The sequence below is a fragment of the Vicugna pacos genome, chromosome 14, assembly GCF_048564905.1.
Source record: "Vicugna pacos chromosome 14, VicPac4, whole genome shotgun sequence".
In the NCBI taxonomy this organism is placed as follows: domain Eukaryota; kingdom Metazoa; phylum Chordata; class Mammalia; order Artiodactyla; family Camelidae; genus Vicugna; species Vicugna pacos.
This window is the reverse complement of record NC_133000.1, coordinates 64,018,587-64,034,637: the sequence shown is the minus strand read 5'-3', so window position 1 is coordinate 64,034,637 and position 16,051 is coordinate 64,018,587. Positions and strand designations below refer to the sequence as shown.

The 16,051-nt window shown below is 44.6% G+C and overlaps 1 protein-coding gene across 6 annotated transcripts in view; it reads left to right on the top strand.

The window, feature by feature from the left end:
- The first annotated feature begins 1,712 nt into the window (after positions 1-1,712).
- The window catches only part of DOCK9 (dedicator of cytokinesis 9), a 254,743-nt gene continuing 240,404 nt past the window's right edge, over positions 1,713-16,051 (top strand). For 3 of the 6 annotated variants that reach the window (XM_006208324.4, XM_072976485.1, XM_006208321.4), the window contains exon 1: positions 1,713-1,856. In XM_006208324.4, coding sequence (XP_006208386.1) covers positions 1,728-1,856 — 129 coding nt within the window. In that variant the 5' untranslated portion in view covers positions 1,713-1,727. The remainder of the gene's footprint in view (positions 1,857-16,051) is intronic. The other 3 variants (XM_072976484.1, XM_072976483.1, XM_072976482.1) reach the window with 1 other exon arrangement.

Genomic DNA, 16,051 nt, shown 5'->3' with positions numbered 1-16,051 from the left:
GCAGACCTGCCCACTAAGTTCTGAACGGTGGTGTTTGCATTCTACACTAGATTGGTGGTTTTCCCGCTTCAAGATTCCACTTTAGGCCGGTGTTTGGTTCTTTGCTAGGGTGGGATGCAACGGGCTGCCTCTTTCAGAGCTGACCGGGGCTGTGAGGCCTCCCCGCAGTTGGGCAACTCAGGCGCCAGGGATTCACCTGAAGGCAGGGTCCACACCGCCACCAAGCGCGCTGCGGAAGACACCCTGGCAGGTAGGGAGCTGTCCATCAGCGGGAGATGGGCGTGGCCTGCGCAGACCGGCCAATCAGCAGAGCTATCCTTAAGCCAGACTCCCCGCCCCGGCAACCCGCCGAAACCCAAACCACTGAGCATGCGCCACGGGCCCAACGCAAATTGCACCCTCCCCTCGCGCCCTCTCCGCGGAAGGGTCAGAGTTAGGCTGCCACGGGTTTCTATAGGAGAGCGGAGAAAAAGCGGTGGAGGCTCGTTAGAGATGAGAGAGCTGGAAAAGCGGTGTGGGGAAGTTCCTCACAGTCGTGCTGTCGCTTGCAGCCGCCAGCTCCTGGGTCACGTCAGGCTCGCCGTCCGGCGCTTCAGGGTTTCCCGGGCTCCGCGCCCAGCGGTTCCACCCGGCCACGGAGGGGCGGCAGATTCGCAGGTCGCGTCACTTCAGCCTCCTGTAGGTTATACTCCTCAGTTTGTAGAGGAGCTAGGCGAGGCTCACAAGTTTGGATGGTGACGCAGCAGCTTGTCCTTGCGGGCTGGGGTCTGCGTGACTCATTCCGGACGCTCCCTTCGGCTCGCAGAGGCTTCCCACCGTTCGCGCGACGCCTCTGAGGGCGGAATGGTGGATTTAGGCGGAGAAGCGGCTCCACGCCAGTCCCGGGCAGGGGAGCTCCGTCCCGTTCCGCACGGCCACATCTTCCCCGAACGGCCCTGTGCTTTCTGGGAGCCTCACAAAGGCCGCCTTCTTGAAACCTCCGTCCCCTCAGAGGCCCCAGGAGGCGTGGTGCCACCCAACCCGGACCCTGCCGGTGACCGCGGAGTCCCCAAGATGCTGGAGCTCCGCGGGCAGGGAGCCCAGGGTCCTAGTGTATAGGCGTCGGCTACCAGGACTTGGCCCCGCAAAAGCCCAGGTCGCGCGCTCTCCCGGTGGCTTGCGCGGCCCTCGCCTCAAGTCTTCGGACGTACGGCCCGGGGAGTAGCTGGACTCGGGAGGAGGCCCCCCACCCTGGGTCCCCACCTGTCCCATCAGGGAAGTGCGCTGCCATCGTCCGGCCGCCTGCCTCCGGTGCCTTGCCGCGCCAGCCGCCCGACCTGCGGGTCCCGCCGTCCCGCCGCGCCGGCCCCTCCTCCGCCCGCCCCGCCCCGCGCCGCGCCGGACACCCCGCCCCGAGGAGGCGGCCCGGCGAGCGACCGCCGAGGGAGGCTGGTGGCATGGGGGAGCCGCTGCCGCTGCCGCCACACGCACGGTCGCCCCTAGCAAGCCCGGGCGCTGTTTGGAGCACGGGGGACCGCGGACGCCGAGGGGGGCGGCTCGGGGCGTGACACCGAGCGGAGGGTGTGGCCCCGGCTGCGCCGCCCGGACGCGCGGCGAGCGGCGGGGGGAGCGGGCGGGCGGCGGCGCCGGGAGCCGCCGGCGGGCCGGGCCGAGCGCGGAGGGCGCACCTGGCAGCGGCGAGGCCCGGCCGGACTGCGGGAGCAGGCGCGGCGGCTGTGGCGGCGAGGATGTCGCAGCCGCCGCTGCTCCCCGCCTCGGCGGAGACTCGGAAGTTCACGCGGGCGCTAAGTAAGCCGGGCACGGCGGCGGAGCTGCGGCAGAGCGTGTCGGAGGTGGTGCGCGGCTCGGTGCTCCTGGTGAGTGCGGGACCACGGAGGGAGGGGACCGGCGAACGGCCACCTCCTTTACCGTCCTCTAGGTCGGCCGGGCCTCGGCGGGGCTACCGACCCTGCTGGGTCTGCAGGATTAAGAGGTGGTGGGGAGGAGGGGGGTGTTGTACAAGGGAGAAGGGGAGGTCCTGGAGGGGCAGCAACTTCCATATCGCTACCCGGCGTCCAGGGGTCCTCTCCCCACTGCTGCCCGTTCCCTACTGGGAAATTTCCTGGGAGTGAGACCGCCGTCTCCCTCACCATCCTCCCCCACCAAGTTTACCTCCCTCTGTCAGCTGAGATATTACCCTCTCCTTTCCCCCCATCCTTCCCACAGCCCCTTTCTTTCTGAAGGGGCTTGGCACCTGTGGCCTGGAGGGGCACGGGGAAGTGGAGGTGGTGGCTTCCTCTTCCAGTCCGCAATCCATAGTGGGTGATGACCCTGGGGACCCTTTGGGTGGGCAGAAAGATTTCCTCTTCCTTCTCCTACCCGGCATCCTGAGATTTGACCGCCTCTTATGACGGATTAAGGGGCTTCATAGGAACCCTCGGTGATTTCACCATTGTTGCAAATTGCTACGAAGTTTGGGGATTTGGAGCAAGTAGCCTGAAGATTAATCTGATCGTTGCAGAACGGCTTTGGAGAATAGGCCTCGGGGTGTGAGGAAGATGAAGTTTTAAATCAACTTTTCCACAGCTGGGCTGGTCCTGCTATATTTGGAAACGCAGTACACTCGGATCACTTGGATGGTGTGAGAGAGGAGCGATGTTTGAGCAGCAGCATGCTCTTCTGGGCACATGGAACTTTAACAGCTTCTTGTTGGTGCTGGCATTTGTTTTTTTTGAAGGGGGCTTGTTTGTGCGTGGATGACTTGTGCTTGTTGGGAAGGGTGCAAGAAGATGGGCCTTGGAAGTAATTTTCTGGGCTTTGTGGGGCTGTGTTGGAGGGTATTGTCCTGGTGGAGTGCCAGGTCCCTTAACACAGGGCCTGGGTCATCTTTTTGGTGGCAGATAGATGCTCTTCCTGGGTAGACACAGAATGACACGAATGATGTTTGTGGAGATTGGAGATGAAGCTTCACGTATTTCCATAGCTAGCCTGCTCAGTTTGCGTTTTCTCTGTTACTCTGCCACCTCACTCTAGATTCCTCAAACTTCAATTTGTTCAGTAATAAGGAATTTTATTTTTCTCTTTTACTAAAGTTGATCATTTGATGGTAAGGAGTAGAGCAGGAGTTGAGAATAGACTAGAACCTGGGATCTCTTTCATAACCTGAATTAACTTCATTTGCTTTGGCCTCAGTACTGTGTCCTGCATCTTTCTGACTTGCTGTTGTGTGTATGTTAAGGACAGAGCCTGCAAACATCTGTGGCATCTTTCTTGTTCTCACAGGAAACTTAGTTCTTTTACCTGGGGGCACTGTCCTCATCAGAGATTTGAGACAAAAGAAGAGTAAATAGACATATGGCTGTGCCATGATATTTCCAAAGTGCAACAGACCTGGACTGAAGAGGAGGTACTAGTTTAATAAGCCATTAGGTTGAGCACAATACTGCTAATTACTGATGTGCAGCAGTCCTTGAATTGGACAGTCCTTCCTGTTGGAGGCTGGCCTACTGATGGTGACCCAGTAGTGTCCATTCCTGTGTATGACTTACTGCTACTCTGTTACCTTATGACACTTTAATAATAACATATGTTTTCCCTGGACACCGTTAACCACGAACAGCCAGACGTTTGACTGTGTCTCAGCCCTTAGTGTTTTCTGTCTGTGGTCACTTGTCTGATGAAGCAAACACAGAATGCAGGAAAGTAGGTGGGCATCCTTGGTGTGTGAGAGGCTCTCTGGCTGATCGGGAAATACATTGCAGTGGTTCTACATTGCAGATGGAGGAATTTGGAATAGCTTACAGATACTAAAAATTACCTGTCAACCTCACCCCCCTCACCTCCTGCCAGGTACTCTGCTACTACCTGCTGCTTCTCGCTGCACCATAGTGTCTGCCGGGAAGCCACAGTAGGTGCATCTGTCTCGGCTAGCAGGATCTAAGAAGGTACCCCTGATCCTTGCAGGAGGCAGAACCGCAACCAAGCCAGGGTTTGGAATCCCGTGGTCAACTGACCTATGCTTGGATGGAAGTATTACTCTGCCTGACGACTTTGGTCAGTGTTGATACACGGCCTACAGCGTAGTAAACATGCAATAAATACTCTTAACTAGCTGGCTAATAAAGCAGTTCTGCAGATGGACTAAAAGAAAAATGAACAGGGTAAGTAAGGATTTAACTAACTCTTCTTGTGCTTCTAGTATTGATGAGTGGCTGTTAGTGATCCAGAACAACAGAACTGAATCGTTCAGTGAGTAACAAAGGCTGCCATTTAAAAAAACAAACTTTAGAATGTAAAAGTGAGATGTACTCATAAATTTTTCATTCTTTGAAAGCTTCATTTTTCATAGGCTTAGGTTTGTGGGGCTTTAAAAATGATATTATATTAATTTGTTTGAAGACCTTGAAAATAAACATACAAAAAAGTGGAGAGAATAGCATAGTGAACCCTCATAATCCATCAGCCTGATTCAATAATTATCAAGATTTTGCTAAACTTGCTTTAACTGTTCCCTTTTTTCCCTTTTTGGGTGATAGTGAATTCCATCATTTCACCCCTATATACCCAATATGTATTGTTAAAAATAGTGGTATTTTATTACATAACTATAATGCTGTTATGTTAAAGTTAGCAATAATCTGTTGGTATACTATTCAGATTTCCCAGATTGCTTAAGAAATATCTTTGGTAGTTTCTGTTCTAATCAGGATCCAAATAAGTTTTGCTCGCCTTTTCAAAAATGAGCCTTAGAATTATTCACGATGGCGTGAACCTTCCCTGGGGTCTGGAGTTTTAATCCTAGAGGTTTAGTGGGTTAGAGCACCTGGGTTGTAATGCCAGCTTAACCGCTTACCAGCTGTGCAGTCTTAGGCATGTAACAGCCTTGCTGTGCCTCGGTTTCCCCATTTATAGAGTGGAGATAGTAATCATACTCACCTTATAAAATTGTTGGGAGGATTAAATGAGCAGTAGAGGTAAAGCGCTTAGACAGTGCCTGGCTAATATTCTTATAGCTACTTAAGTCACACTGGACTATTGCTTAACTTCTCTGAACCTCCAGGCTCCCTCCTGTTCTGTTAAATGAAGGGCTGTACTGGATTGCTCTAGAGTCCCTTTCCCTACCAACAGGCTTCAGTTCTAAGCTACTTTTATAGGAGTAGTAGAGGTACTACTGGTAATACTCCTAACAGTAGGAAAAGTAATTTACAAATTTGCATAATGAAAGAATCCTCACAATTTCAGAATTACCTTTCCATTTTGAAAATAGTCAGGAGGGCAATATATTCAAAATATACACAAGCTCAGAAGAAAAATTAGGAATAATTCCCTGAGCAGGGTTGAGCTGTAATTGGGTTTTTCATATATATTAAAGTTAACATCGTAATGGCCTAGATCTGAGTATACCACCCAAGGCCTAAAAATATCCTTTCTCTGAAAGATTTGTGTAAATGTCGGGACCCAGCCCTTTGCATGGGTTTGCTGGCTCTGTTGTGCTCAGGTCCTGATGCCCAGGTCATCTGGCTGCCAGCTTCCTCGCCAATCTTATCTTGGCGAGCTCAGCCTCAGACTCTCCTTCACATCAGGCCCCCACTGGTGACACCATTCTACAGCCATCCGAGGGCCCGCAGTATGAGATGAAATGAATCCAAGTCAGGCTTCAGGAACTTTTCCTTTGTGTAACTGGAGGATGACGGACAGAGGTGTGGGGTGATAACCTCCCAGAGTGCGTACTTGGAGCCCCCCTCACCCTCCCAGTTCAGTGAACACGAGATTCCAGTATGATCTGAGGCAACCTGAGACCCGAGGGGGACTGTTCTTTGAAATCCTCAGATAACGTAAAACCTCATTTTGGCTGTAATTTTAAATCAGATAGGATAGTAAATTGGTAACTGAGCTGGCCTGAGCTTCACCTCACTGTCTTTCTCCACCCTCTGTTGGAGTGCTAACAACAGAAATGTCCCAGAATACAGGAAGCAGGGTGGAGGCCCATCTCCAACTAGATAATCAACAACAGGTTCTAGTTCTTTGGTTTCTGGTCCATTTGAATTTTGGGAGACGGAAGGACATTAGTAATGCCTTGAATTTAAAAAAGGAGGGAAGGAATTGTGAAATCTTTATCCGCGTTTATTGCGGGCCAGCTCCGTGCCAGGACTTTTTGCTGGGTACTGAGAATCTGCTGTGGTGTTAGAGCAGGCCCTTGCCCTGAAGGGTTTGTGATCTAAATAGGTGGACAAGTCAGTCCTCTCTGGAAAGGTAACAGTACAAAAGAGGTTCAAATGCCTGGTTCAGAGAACAGGAAGATGAAATAAGAGAGAACTGATATATTTGGGAAAGGGTTTGTGAAGAATTGAACTAGACCTGGAAGATGGAGAGGTAAGGGCAACTTTTTTTTCCCAGAAAAGAATGAGAGATTGAGTAAACTCTTAGAATGCCGGGATAGGCCAAGGAGGAGCAGAGCGGCATGGGCAGAGAGCTCTGGGCAAGTTTTAGGAGGAAGGGAGAGAGGTTTTGAGAAATACAGCTGCTAATTTTGGGGACAGTTTCAATGACTGGCTAAGAACGCATCATAAAATAGATTTTTTTTTCTTGTCTTTTTGCAACCTATTTTAGGAAAGAAGTTCAAACCAGCCAATACATATGCTTCTTAGAGAGACCTTCCCCTTAGTATAATCTTGGGGTAAATAATATGACAATTTTGTGTCATGCAGACCTGAGGACATGAAGGGAAGTCTGTGGCATAGAAAACAGGCCTCTGTGTGGGTCAACATTGAGGGTATCACGTGAGCAGCAGTCAGACAGGGTAGGTACACCGTTGAGGAAATGATATTCAAAAAGTGTTGGTGCCCACCTTATATTATATGCTGAAATAAGTTGTAACTAAATGTAAGAGTCATGTGTAAAATAAACCAAAGAAACAGCATAAAACATGGGTGAATAATCATATAAGGGTGGAGAGGGATTTTTGTAAAGCCTGGAAGTAAATGAAAAAAACCAGTTTGGTCTGGGCTTGGGAGGTGAGCCATGGCCTTGCCGTTGATGAGATGAGGATTTTGATCAAGTTTCTTCACCTAAACCTCAGTTTGCTTATCTGAGAATTGGGTTTGTTAGGTATTATTATCTTAGGTAATTTTAAAAATAAAGATTAAATAAGATAATACATGTAAAGGTACTAAATAGTAAGTGCTTAAGTAGGTGCTTAACAGAGGTAATCTCGTGTTATGTTAATAAAAGAAAAGATTGATTGCCTTGGCTAAATATATCTGGAGCCAGCATTTCTTAAGCACTTACTGTGTCCTCGGATATGTATTAGGGCTTTACACCTGGGAAGTTAAGTCACCTCAAGGTCACAGGGCTGTAAGTGGGGGGATCTGTGTCTTGAACTTGGGCACTGTGGCTTCAGACCAAGTATTCCTACTAACTTCTCTACCTACTGCCTCCCCATGCAAACACTCAGACCTCTGTTCTGTATGTCACAAATACCATACATTTAAAAGTCAAATAATAAGCTTAGAAACAGTATTTGTCCTCTGTGTATATCTATATCTCAGTCATAGTGTTAAGTTTTAAAAAATATATTGAGAGCTCTTATGAGTCAATTAAAAAAAGAAAAACACTCCAGAAGAAAAATGGGAAAGGACATTAATGGCAGTCTCTCAAAGAAAGGAACACAATCCATAAAGGACAGAAAAAAAGTGATCAGCCTTGCTAATAATTAAAGGAACATTAATTAAAACAAGATATCATTTTTGCCTGATAAATGTGCAAATTTGCAAAGATAGAACGGTTTTGCAAGGACGGGGTGAACCTAGCACTTTGGTTTGCAGGGTTATCCCTTTCCACAATTCCAGGGGCCCCCTTTTTATTTAAAACGCCATGCATTTGTGCCTCCTGGGTTTTGTAACATGATGAATGGTATTACTTTTTGCAGCTGGGCTATATGTATCAAGATCTTTAACACGCTCCCATTCTTTGACTCAGTACTTGTAGGATTTCCCTCTAAGTACTAAATTGAAATGTGCATAAAGGACAATGTCTGAAGTCACAGTGCTGACGGTTCAGGGCAGAAACTGTAAAATACTGAACAACTGTAAACTATCTAAAGGTCTTAACAGTACGCTGAGTGAATTGTGAAGTTTGACTGTTTATGATGCCATTAAGTTTAGTTTTAGAAGAATAACCTGAGAAAATTCTTCCATTATAGTGTTGGAAGGCTGTGGAGGCTTGTGGGTATGTTCAGGGACCTGGGTTCTGTTACCCCTTTTATGCCAAATGCTGTGTGACCTTGGGTTGTGTGCCTGCAGCCTGACTTCTGCCCTTACTGTGGGGTGGCCCTTCAGTCCTCTCTCCTTCAGCTTGTCATCTGCAGCATTTGATGGCACTCAGCACCCCTCCTTCCCCTTCTGGGTTTCTCCACCTTCCTCCTCTGTGGTCTTCATTCTAGCCCCTCGCTGCCCTCACCACCCAGGGAAATTCCCCAAGCGTCCCTTCACCACCTTTGGCTCATAGCATTTAATCCTTCTCCTTCACTCGGAAAGGGGCTGTACACCTTCACTGCAGTTTGTGAATCTTTATCTCAGTTCTGATGTCTATCCTCAGCTCACACATGCTTTTCCGCTAACTTGCCTGACGTGTGTACATGGCTGTCCCACCAGTCCCTTAAGTTCAGCATCTATGGAAACATAAATGGTCACTTTTTATCCCAACCAGCTGTCCTTTGTGCATACTTGTTTTCTTTAGTGAGAGGCCTCCTTTCGTGGTCACCAACTCTGAAATCTCTAATTCCTCCTTGTTCTCTTTTGTTCATCTCCTTTTGCCTTCATCATCCTTTCATCACTGCATCCATCACGTTCTGTGTCTGTATCAGTCAGTGTAGGCTTACGACTCCCAAATCTCAGTGGTTCAAAACAGAAAGGTTTATTTCTCCCTCACGCTGCCTCTCCAGTGAGGGTGATTAGGAACCACGTTGTCTGCATCCTGGGACCTGGGTTGATGGGACAGCCACTATCCTGAATGTGGTGGGTTCGTGTGCTGGGAAAGAGTGTGGGGACTCCCTCCCTCAGAGGCTATTAAGTTTCCACCTAGTCTCTTCTGCTTATGTTCTACTGGCTAAAGCATTTTGCATGGCCACACCTAACTCCAAGGGCAGGGCAGTCCAGTCCTGTCTGTGTGTCTGGAAGGGGAGCCCACATCTGTGGTGAGCAACACTCGTGGCTACTGCAGCCTGCCATCCCCCTCTCTGTCTGCTGCCCCTATCCTGGTCCCTGCAGTAGTGGCGGATAGCATCCCTCCTGTCTAGTCTCTGCTTCCATTCTTACTCCATCCTTAAGACTTTAATTCTGAATCCTTAACACACCAGTGTCCCCCACTGCCCTTGGAATAGAAGCTTCTTCCCTTGGACTGTAAGGCAGTCTCCTTATTAGGCACCACCCTTTCGTTGCTCACCAGCTCAGCTTTTACATGTTCTGGATGCCAGACTCTCTCATACCCCAGGACTTGGCAGGAGCTCTTGCCTTTGCCGGAGATAATAATCACCACCTTACCTTCCTCCTCATCTGCCAGGCCATTCCCTTTGGTCTGTGGAATTGTGCTTGTAATTCCTTGCCTCACAGAGGCCCTGCCTATCCACCCAAACTGAAACAGGCCCGGCCTGTTCTTTGCCTTTGTACCCGTTAGCACAGTTTATGTATTTACATGTATGTACATTTGTTTCATGTCTGTCTCTTAGCACATAGCAGAAGCTCAATAGATGTTGTTTGTTCTGGGAGGGAGGTAATTAGATTTATTTATTTGTTTTCAGAGGAGGTGCTGGGGCTTGAACCCAGGACCTTGTGCATACTAAGCTTGCGCTCTACCATTGAACTATACCCTCCCTCTGCCCTTTTTTTTTATGAATGAAAGACTCCTCTATGTCTGACATGTTTTGTTTTTAAAATCCTTTTTTTGATTCCTCCTTGCCCCTCATTTCCCTCTCTGCACCCATTTCTGTTTACCGCGTTCTAGCCTGTTTCCCTCTGCCAGGTTGCTTTTCCGAATGCAGAGTTTCCATTGTGTCGTTAGTTTCTCATTGTCACCTGATTTGTTGATATTCTTGTATGTCAGAATGCATCACTTTGGGGCTGGCCCTTTGCTTTAGTTTAGAAAAAGCAGATTGTCAGTAAATCTGTGTGATCTTTGTATAGCTTTTGAAAGCAGCTACAAGTAAGATTAATTTCCTTTTTTGGGACAGCTTATTTTCACCAACTCTGCTGAACTCCAGTGTATAAAAGAACACACTGATCCAATTCTTATGTTAGGTATTTAGTAAATCCTTTATCTGAGAACAAAACAAAATAAAATAAGAACACAAATAATAAAAACCCTTGGAAGTGCTTTTCATTCACTTGAACCATGAGTATTGCAAACCATGAAGAAGTACTTAGATGGTGAAGGTGTTTCTGTTTCTTTTACATCTCTTGTCACTTTTTCTCTAATGGACTCTTTGAACCCTTATCAGCAAATTGATGGCAAGGAGGCTTACTATCTGAGCAGAACTCTGTAATGCCAAATGGTTTGTTGGAATCTCCCTGCACCCTCTTTCTTAGAATTTGGCAGGGATAAATACAATTACGATAGTACTTGGGTGTGTTTGCTTAGGGAGGGTGGCAAGGTCAGTGCATATGTTAGAGATATGCCTATTTATTTATTATAGACTAATGTTTACTGAATGTTAATCTGAAAGTGAATCTGAAAGCAGATGTCAGTGGACTGCTCAGGGTTTCCATTGGCTACTTGAAGTTTATTCTCAAACTCTTCTGTACTTAGAGATTCACATACACTGTTTTTATAAATTTTGTCTCAACAGAAAATATACTTTCTGTCATGTGGCTATAGAAATGTTCTAAGAAAAGTTGTTTACCGTGATAAGTGTAAAAGTTATAAACAGTATGTACAGAATGTTCACTTTTAAAAAGAGTATAAGCACTATTTTGTTGATGAAAAAGTTTTATAATATTACAGATGCTATCATAAACTATTCTCTTGTTTCAGAAATAGGTCCCTGAATTCTAGAATGTAGAAAATACTGTGGTATAACCAGGTTTCCGTTAATAGAGGGGTAGTTCTGTTAGGAGTGGCAGTGGAATATAGTGGATAAGAACTTGGGCTCAGGAGGTGCTAAACTCAGCTCTTCACCTCAAGAATGAACATCATAATAGCACTTATCCTGTAGATGTTTGTGGTGATTAAGTGAGCAGATGCATATAAAGCACTTGGAATAGGCCCTGGGGCACAGTAAATACCCAGTAAGTACAAGCTTTTGTGATTTATGAGGGCAGCCTAAAGAAATATCATGTAATTCTTAAAAGCGCTGCTTATGGAGAACTCTTGGGAAAATTATAATATTGGGTGAAAAAGTAGTATATGGAAATATGTGTGTCACAAGTGTGTAGAAAATAACCTGTGTGTAAGAAAAATGTTGGAAATAAATACATGAAAAGGGAATATGATTTGTTCTTTATACATTCTAATATTTCCTGATTGTTAAACTTTCATAAGATCTATCAAGAAAAAAAAATAGGAGGGAGATTTTGGTGCTTCATGTAAGACATTTAAATTAGTACTCTTTGAAAATTATACTTGTACATCTTATTGCTGGTAAAGGTGTGTATCTTAATGTAAAATGTGTTCCTGGATTAAGATGCACACATACATCTTGGTAGCAAAAATATTGTCAACCAGTTAAGAGGCCTGCATTGAATGCTCAGAGAGGAAGGAGGCCTAGGTGAAATAATGAAACCTTGCATTTGACAGTTTTATAAAATTCTTTCAAAAAAAAATCTCTTTTGAGCCGCTGGAAAATCTAGTCAGGTAGATTGGAATAGTTTTTTATTTCTGTTTTTCGATGAGGAAATTGAAGACCAGAGAAATCAAATGATTCATTTGAGGTCACCTGGCTGATAGTTAACATTTTTTCTTGATAAGATGGCAGAAATTGTCAAAAAGATATAATCTTAAAATTTGAGTTTCTCAGGAACTTCTAAATGGTTAACTTGAATCATTACATGCCTTTCTGGAAAGTACCATGAATTCTCTGGGTTGATAGAAATTTGTGACGTGGAAATGAAATCATATTGTTTTGGAGGTGAAAAGTATCTTTAGAGATCATCTGGTCCAGCTTCCTAATTTTACAGTTGAGGAAGATAAGGTCTACCATGGTTAATTGATTTGTCTGTGGTCATACAGCTGGTTAGTATTACAAGAATAAAAATCTAGTTTACTGACTTCTAGTCCAGTGTATTTTCCACTGACCATAGGAAATAATTGAATTTACTTTGTTTATTCTTGCATTTCATCAAGTATCTTTACAGATCATGGTAATCAGATAATATCAGAATATGAAACATCTATTTGCACCATGAATCTCTTCCCTGCTTGTATATTTCATTAGTCCTAGATCAGTTTGTAGGTGAAATTGATGTTCATTTTCCCATAAGCCAAGAATTGAGTTGTACATTCCTGTTTAAGAGCTATTAGGACAGAGAGAAAGAAATAAAAAGCAAGAACTACAAGATTGATCTAAAAAAAATCTAATAGAAACTTACTGAAGAAGAAAGAATTTATTTAGTCGTCAAATAACATTGTGTAAGGGATGGAAGATCATGGTTTTACGTATACTTTGGTTAAAATAATTATGTGGCTTGAGAGAAAAACCTTCCTGTGCCTATTAAACCTAAAGTTCTTTAATGTAGAAGAAACTGTGTTAATGTAGGTCATTTTACCTTTCAGGCAGCTTTGCATTGGCTAAAATAAATATTCAGCTATAAATGGCAATTTGTTAAAATTGTATCATTACAGAAAGAGTTGTATTTCTAAGACTGTTTAGATAATTTATTTAATCTGTCATTCTAATATATTGCTGTTTTCTTAAGTAGAAGACAGAGTTCCTATGGTGATAACAGAGGTGCCATAATATTTATAGTATATTAAATTCATTTATAAACTATTTCACTAGCTAGAATTTACAGGATATTTAATCTCTGAGGTTAGCTTTTTATCTTCCCAGGCTTTTAATATGTTCATTTAGCCATTTTAATTTTCTTTATTCTTTTACAGAAAACTTCTGAGAGAATGTTAATTATTTTTTTTCCAGAAAATCAGAAATAATGGCTGTTCTATAATTTTTTTTTTTAAATGAAAGAATGTGGGTAGTTTACTGATTTCTTTGGAGGTGATTTTGTGAAAAACCAATTAATGTGTCAGATTTTTAAAGGGACTTAAAACTTAAAGCCACTTTAAACTGAGAGGGGCAAAGATTCCTGACAGTGTTTGTTTCTCCTGGAAGAATCAACATCTGGCGGCTTGTGTAAACACAATGGTGTTGAGAGTTTTGTAATGTAAGAAGTAGCATGAGAGAGGAGGGGTAACTAACAGTAGATGATGGTTCTTGAATTGGAGACAGTCACAGCTAATAAATTACGTATCATGTTCTGCATTTTCAAAGCTGAAGAGAAAGAGGCTGAAGATTATGGGTTCTAGAGACCCCAAAGGTGAGATGGTGGTGATGGGTTCCTTTGGAGGTTATGCTGGAGGTGCTCCATTTGAGGAAGGGGGTTTTGGAATAGCTTCCAGAATTTGAGAGACTCACAGATGTCTTTTTCTATGGCTTCAGTTGGAAAAAGAGTGCTGACTTCTTAGAGTCTTGGTGTCTTGAATATTCCCAACTCTGTGAAGCAAGCCCCAAACCACCCCACCCCACAGTATCCCAGGATATTCCAGTGAGCTGTGGCACAGGAGACCTGGGTTCTACCTGTGATGCCTAGTCCTTTGTATCTTGGCCTGATGTCACCTGCACAATGGGAGAGGCACCGACCAGCCTAGGGTGGATTTACACTGCTTCTTCTGGACCAATGTGTGTGTGTGTGTGTCCTGACGTAAAAATAGGTTTATTTAGACACATACTGCATAGAGTGCAGGCTGTTTCAAAAGGCAAGAGAAAGGTCACGAGGTGTGGGGGTTGGTGCTCAGATAAGAGTAAAAGTAGTTACACAGTCCATAGACGTCGTGTGGGCCATCTCCGAAGATGAGGGAGTGAGAGGAGGCGTGTTGCCAGTTTTTATGGGCTTGGTAGCTTCATATGCTAACAAGTGGGAGGACCATTTTAACTACCCAGGGGAAGGGGCTGGGATTCCCAGGAAGCTGGCCATTGCCCATTCTCTGACTTTTTATGATTAGCCTTGGAACTGTCATGGTGCCCGTGGGCATGTTATTCATTCTAATATATTACAATGGGCGTAAATGAAGCTCAAGGTCTACTAGAAGTCAAATCTCTTGCTGTCTTGAGCCTACTGGGAGTTTAATTTTCCACCATTTTGATGTTAATTGTTGCATCATTCCTTGAATGGCCGTGTCCTGCTTCCTTCCTTCCTGTCTTATTCCCCACTCAGAGATTTTACTGTCATAATCTTATGAGGTTGCAGAGGGGTGATGGGGACCAATTTTTTTGCTCTAGAGCCTGACCTGGTGCAACCCTGGAGCTCATTTCCAACAGAGATGACCTTTGGGAGGGGAGGGGCAGAGAGGCCAGATGGAGTCCAGTCTTCTCAGCTCCAGGCTTCCCCATATTCTCCTTCTACATTTTCATGTCAGGGCATTTTGCCCTTGAGCCTTCTGAGGATTCAAGTGTCTTCTTGTTTATCTTTTCGTCAGGATCTTAGCAGATCTTGAGACATTTTTGAGTTCTTAACGATGACATCAGCACACAAAAATGCTGTGTTGTTACAATTTTTTAAGCTCTTGTTCAATGTTCAGTAGATCCCCAGTTGTCACTGGCCATATTCATTTACTCAACAGATACTAAAGGATAAACATTTTATTAAGACACAGACCTTGTCCTCAAGGAGTGTGCAGTCTAGAGGGAGAAGGAACCTAGACAGGACTCAGGGAGCTTTTGGGGTGGTGTTCCCTTTTGGGAGCCGCTGCTTCTTGGTTGTTTCGGACCCTGGAAGGATGAAGGAAGGTTGTGACCACAAAGGTGCTAAGAACAAAGTTGGCTCTCTGAGAATGAAGTAGAAACGTACTGGGACCTCCACATCTGTTTCTCTGCCTTCCTGAGACCTAGGAAATATGAAGCTTGACCTGCATGTTCATTGTAGGAGTAGTAGTAGAATGTTTCTCTCATAAAGATACTGAGCAGAGATAAAGAAACTCACATCAGTGTTAAGTGTGCAGTGGGAATTGTGGGTCAGGCTAAAAGGCACAGGCAGAGAGGGAGGGAAGGCTTTTTATTTTTATGATAATGTTGCTATTAATATCCTGAAGGGTCCTAAAATGAAGATTTTTAGCTATGCCCAAGTGATTTGCTTTGGCAACTAGGGAGAACAGATTGGGCATTTAAGAGATTATTTCTCTTGGTATTTAGCATGTGTTCTGGAGGTGCAAAGACCCCCCAGATAGGCAGGGCTTTGGATTTTGATCATGTCTTTAAGTAGTCCTAGAAGCCCTATGAAACTTATGTTAAATAATACAGTGTCATACTAAACTTATGTTAAGTAATATGGTAGTATATTACTGTAGTTATTTATATGCTATAGTTGAGGGTGCAAAAACTGTAAAACCTCTACTTTCTTCAGAACTGAAAATGAAACTAATTTTTGTGGGGCTTCAGATTAAAAATAATCTGAGTTAATTATGAGAACTGTGCATGAAAAGAAAATTCAATTTTTTATGCAAAATCATCAGTGACTTTAAGTTCTATGGAACACAGATTTGCATGAGCTTTTAGTGATTGTAAAGAATGCTGAATACTTAGCACGGGGGGATTTTGGAAGCAAGGTTACATCCTGCTGATTGCAGTTAGGCATTACTGACAAGTTACTGGTCATTGTTTCTAGAACAGTACCACATTTCAAGTGTGAAGGAACATCTTTATTTATAAAACACTAAGATTGTTTCTTAGGTAAAGGTGCATTACTTGGTTTAGGTCTGATTTTTATTTAGTTTGATTGATATTTTGCTTCCTGCTTTGAAGGACAAGTGTAGATTATGTTAATAAGCCCCTGGGAAAAGAAGTGAGCAAATATTTGATTGACAAATAAAT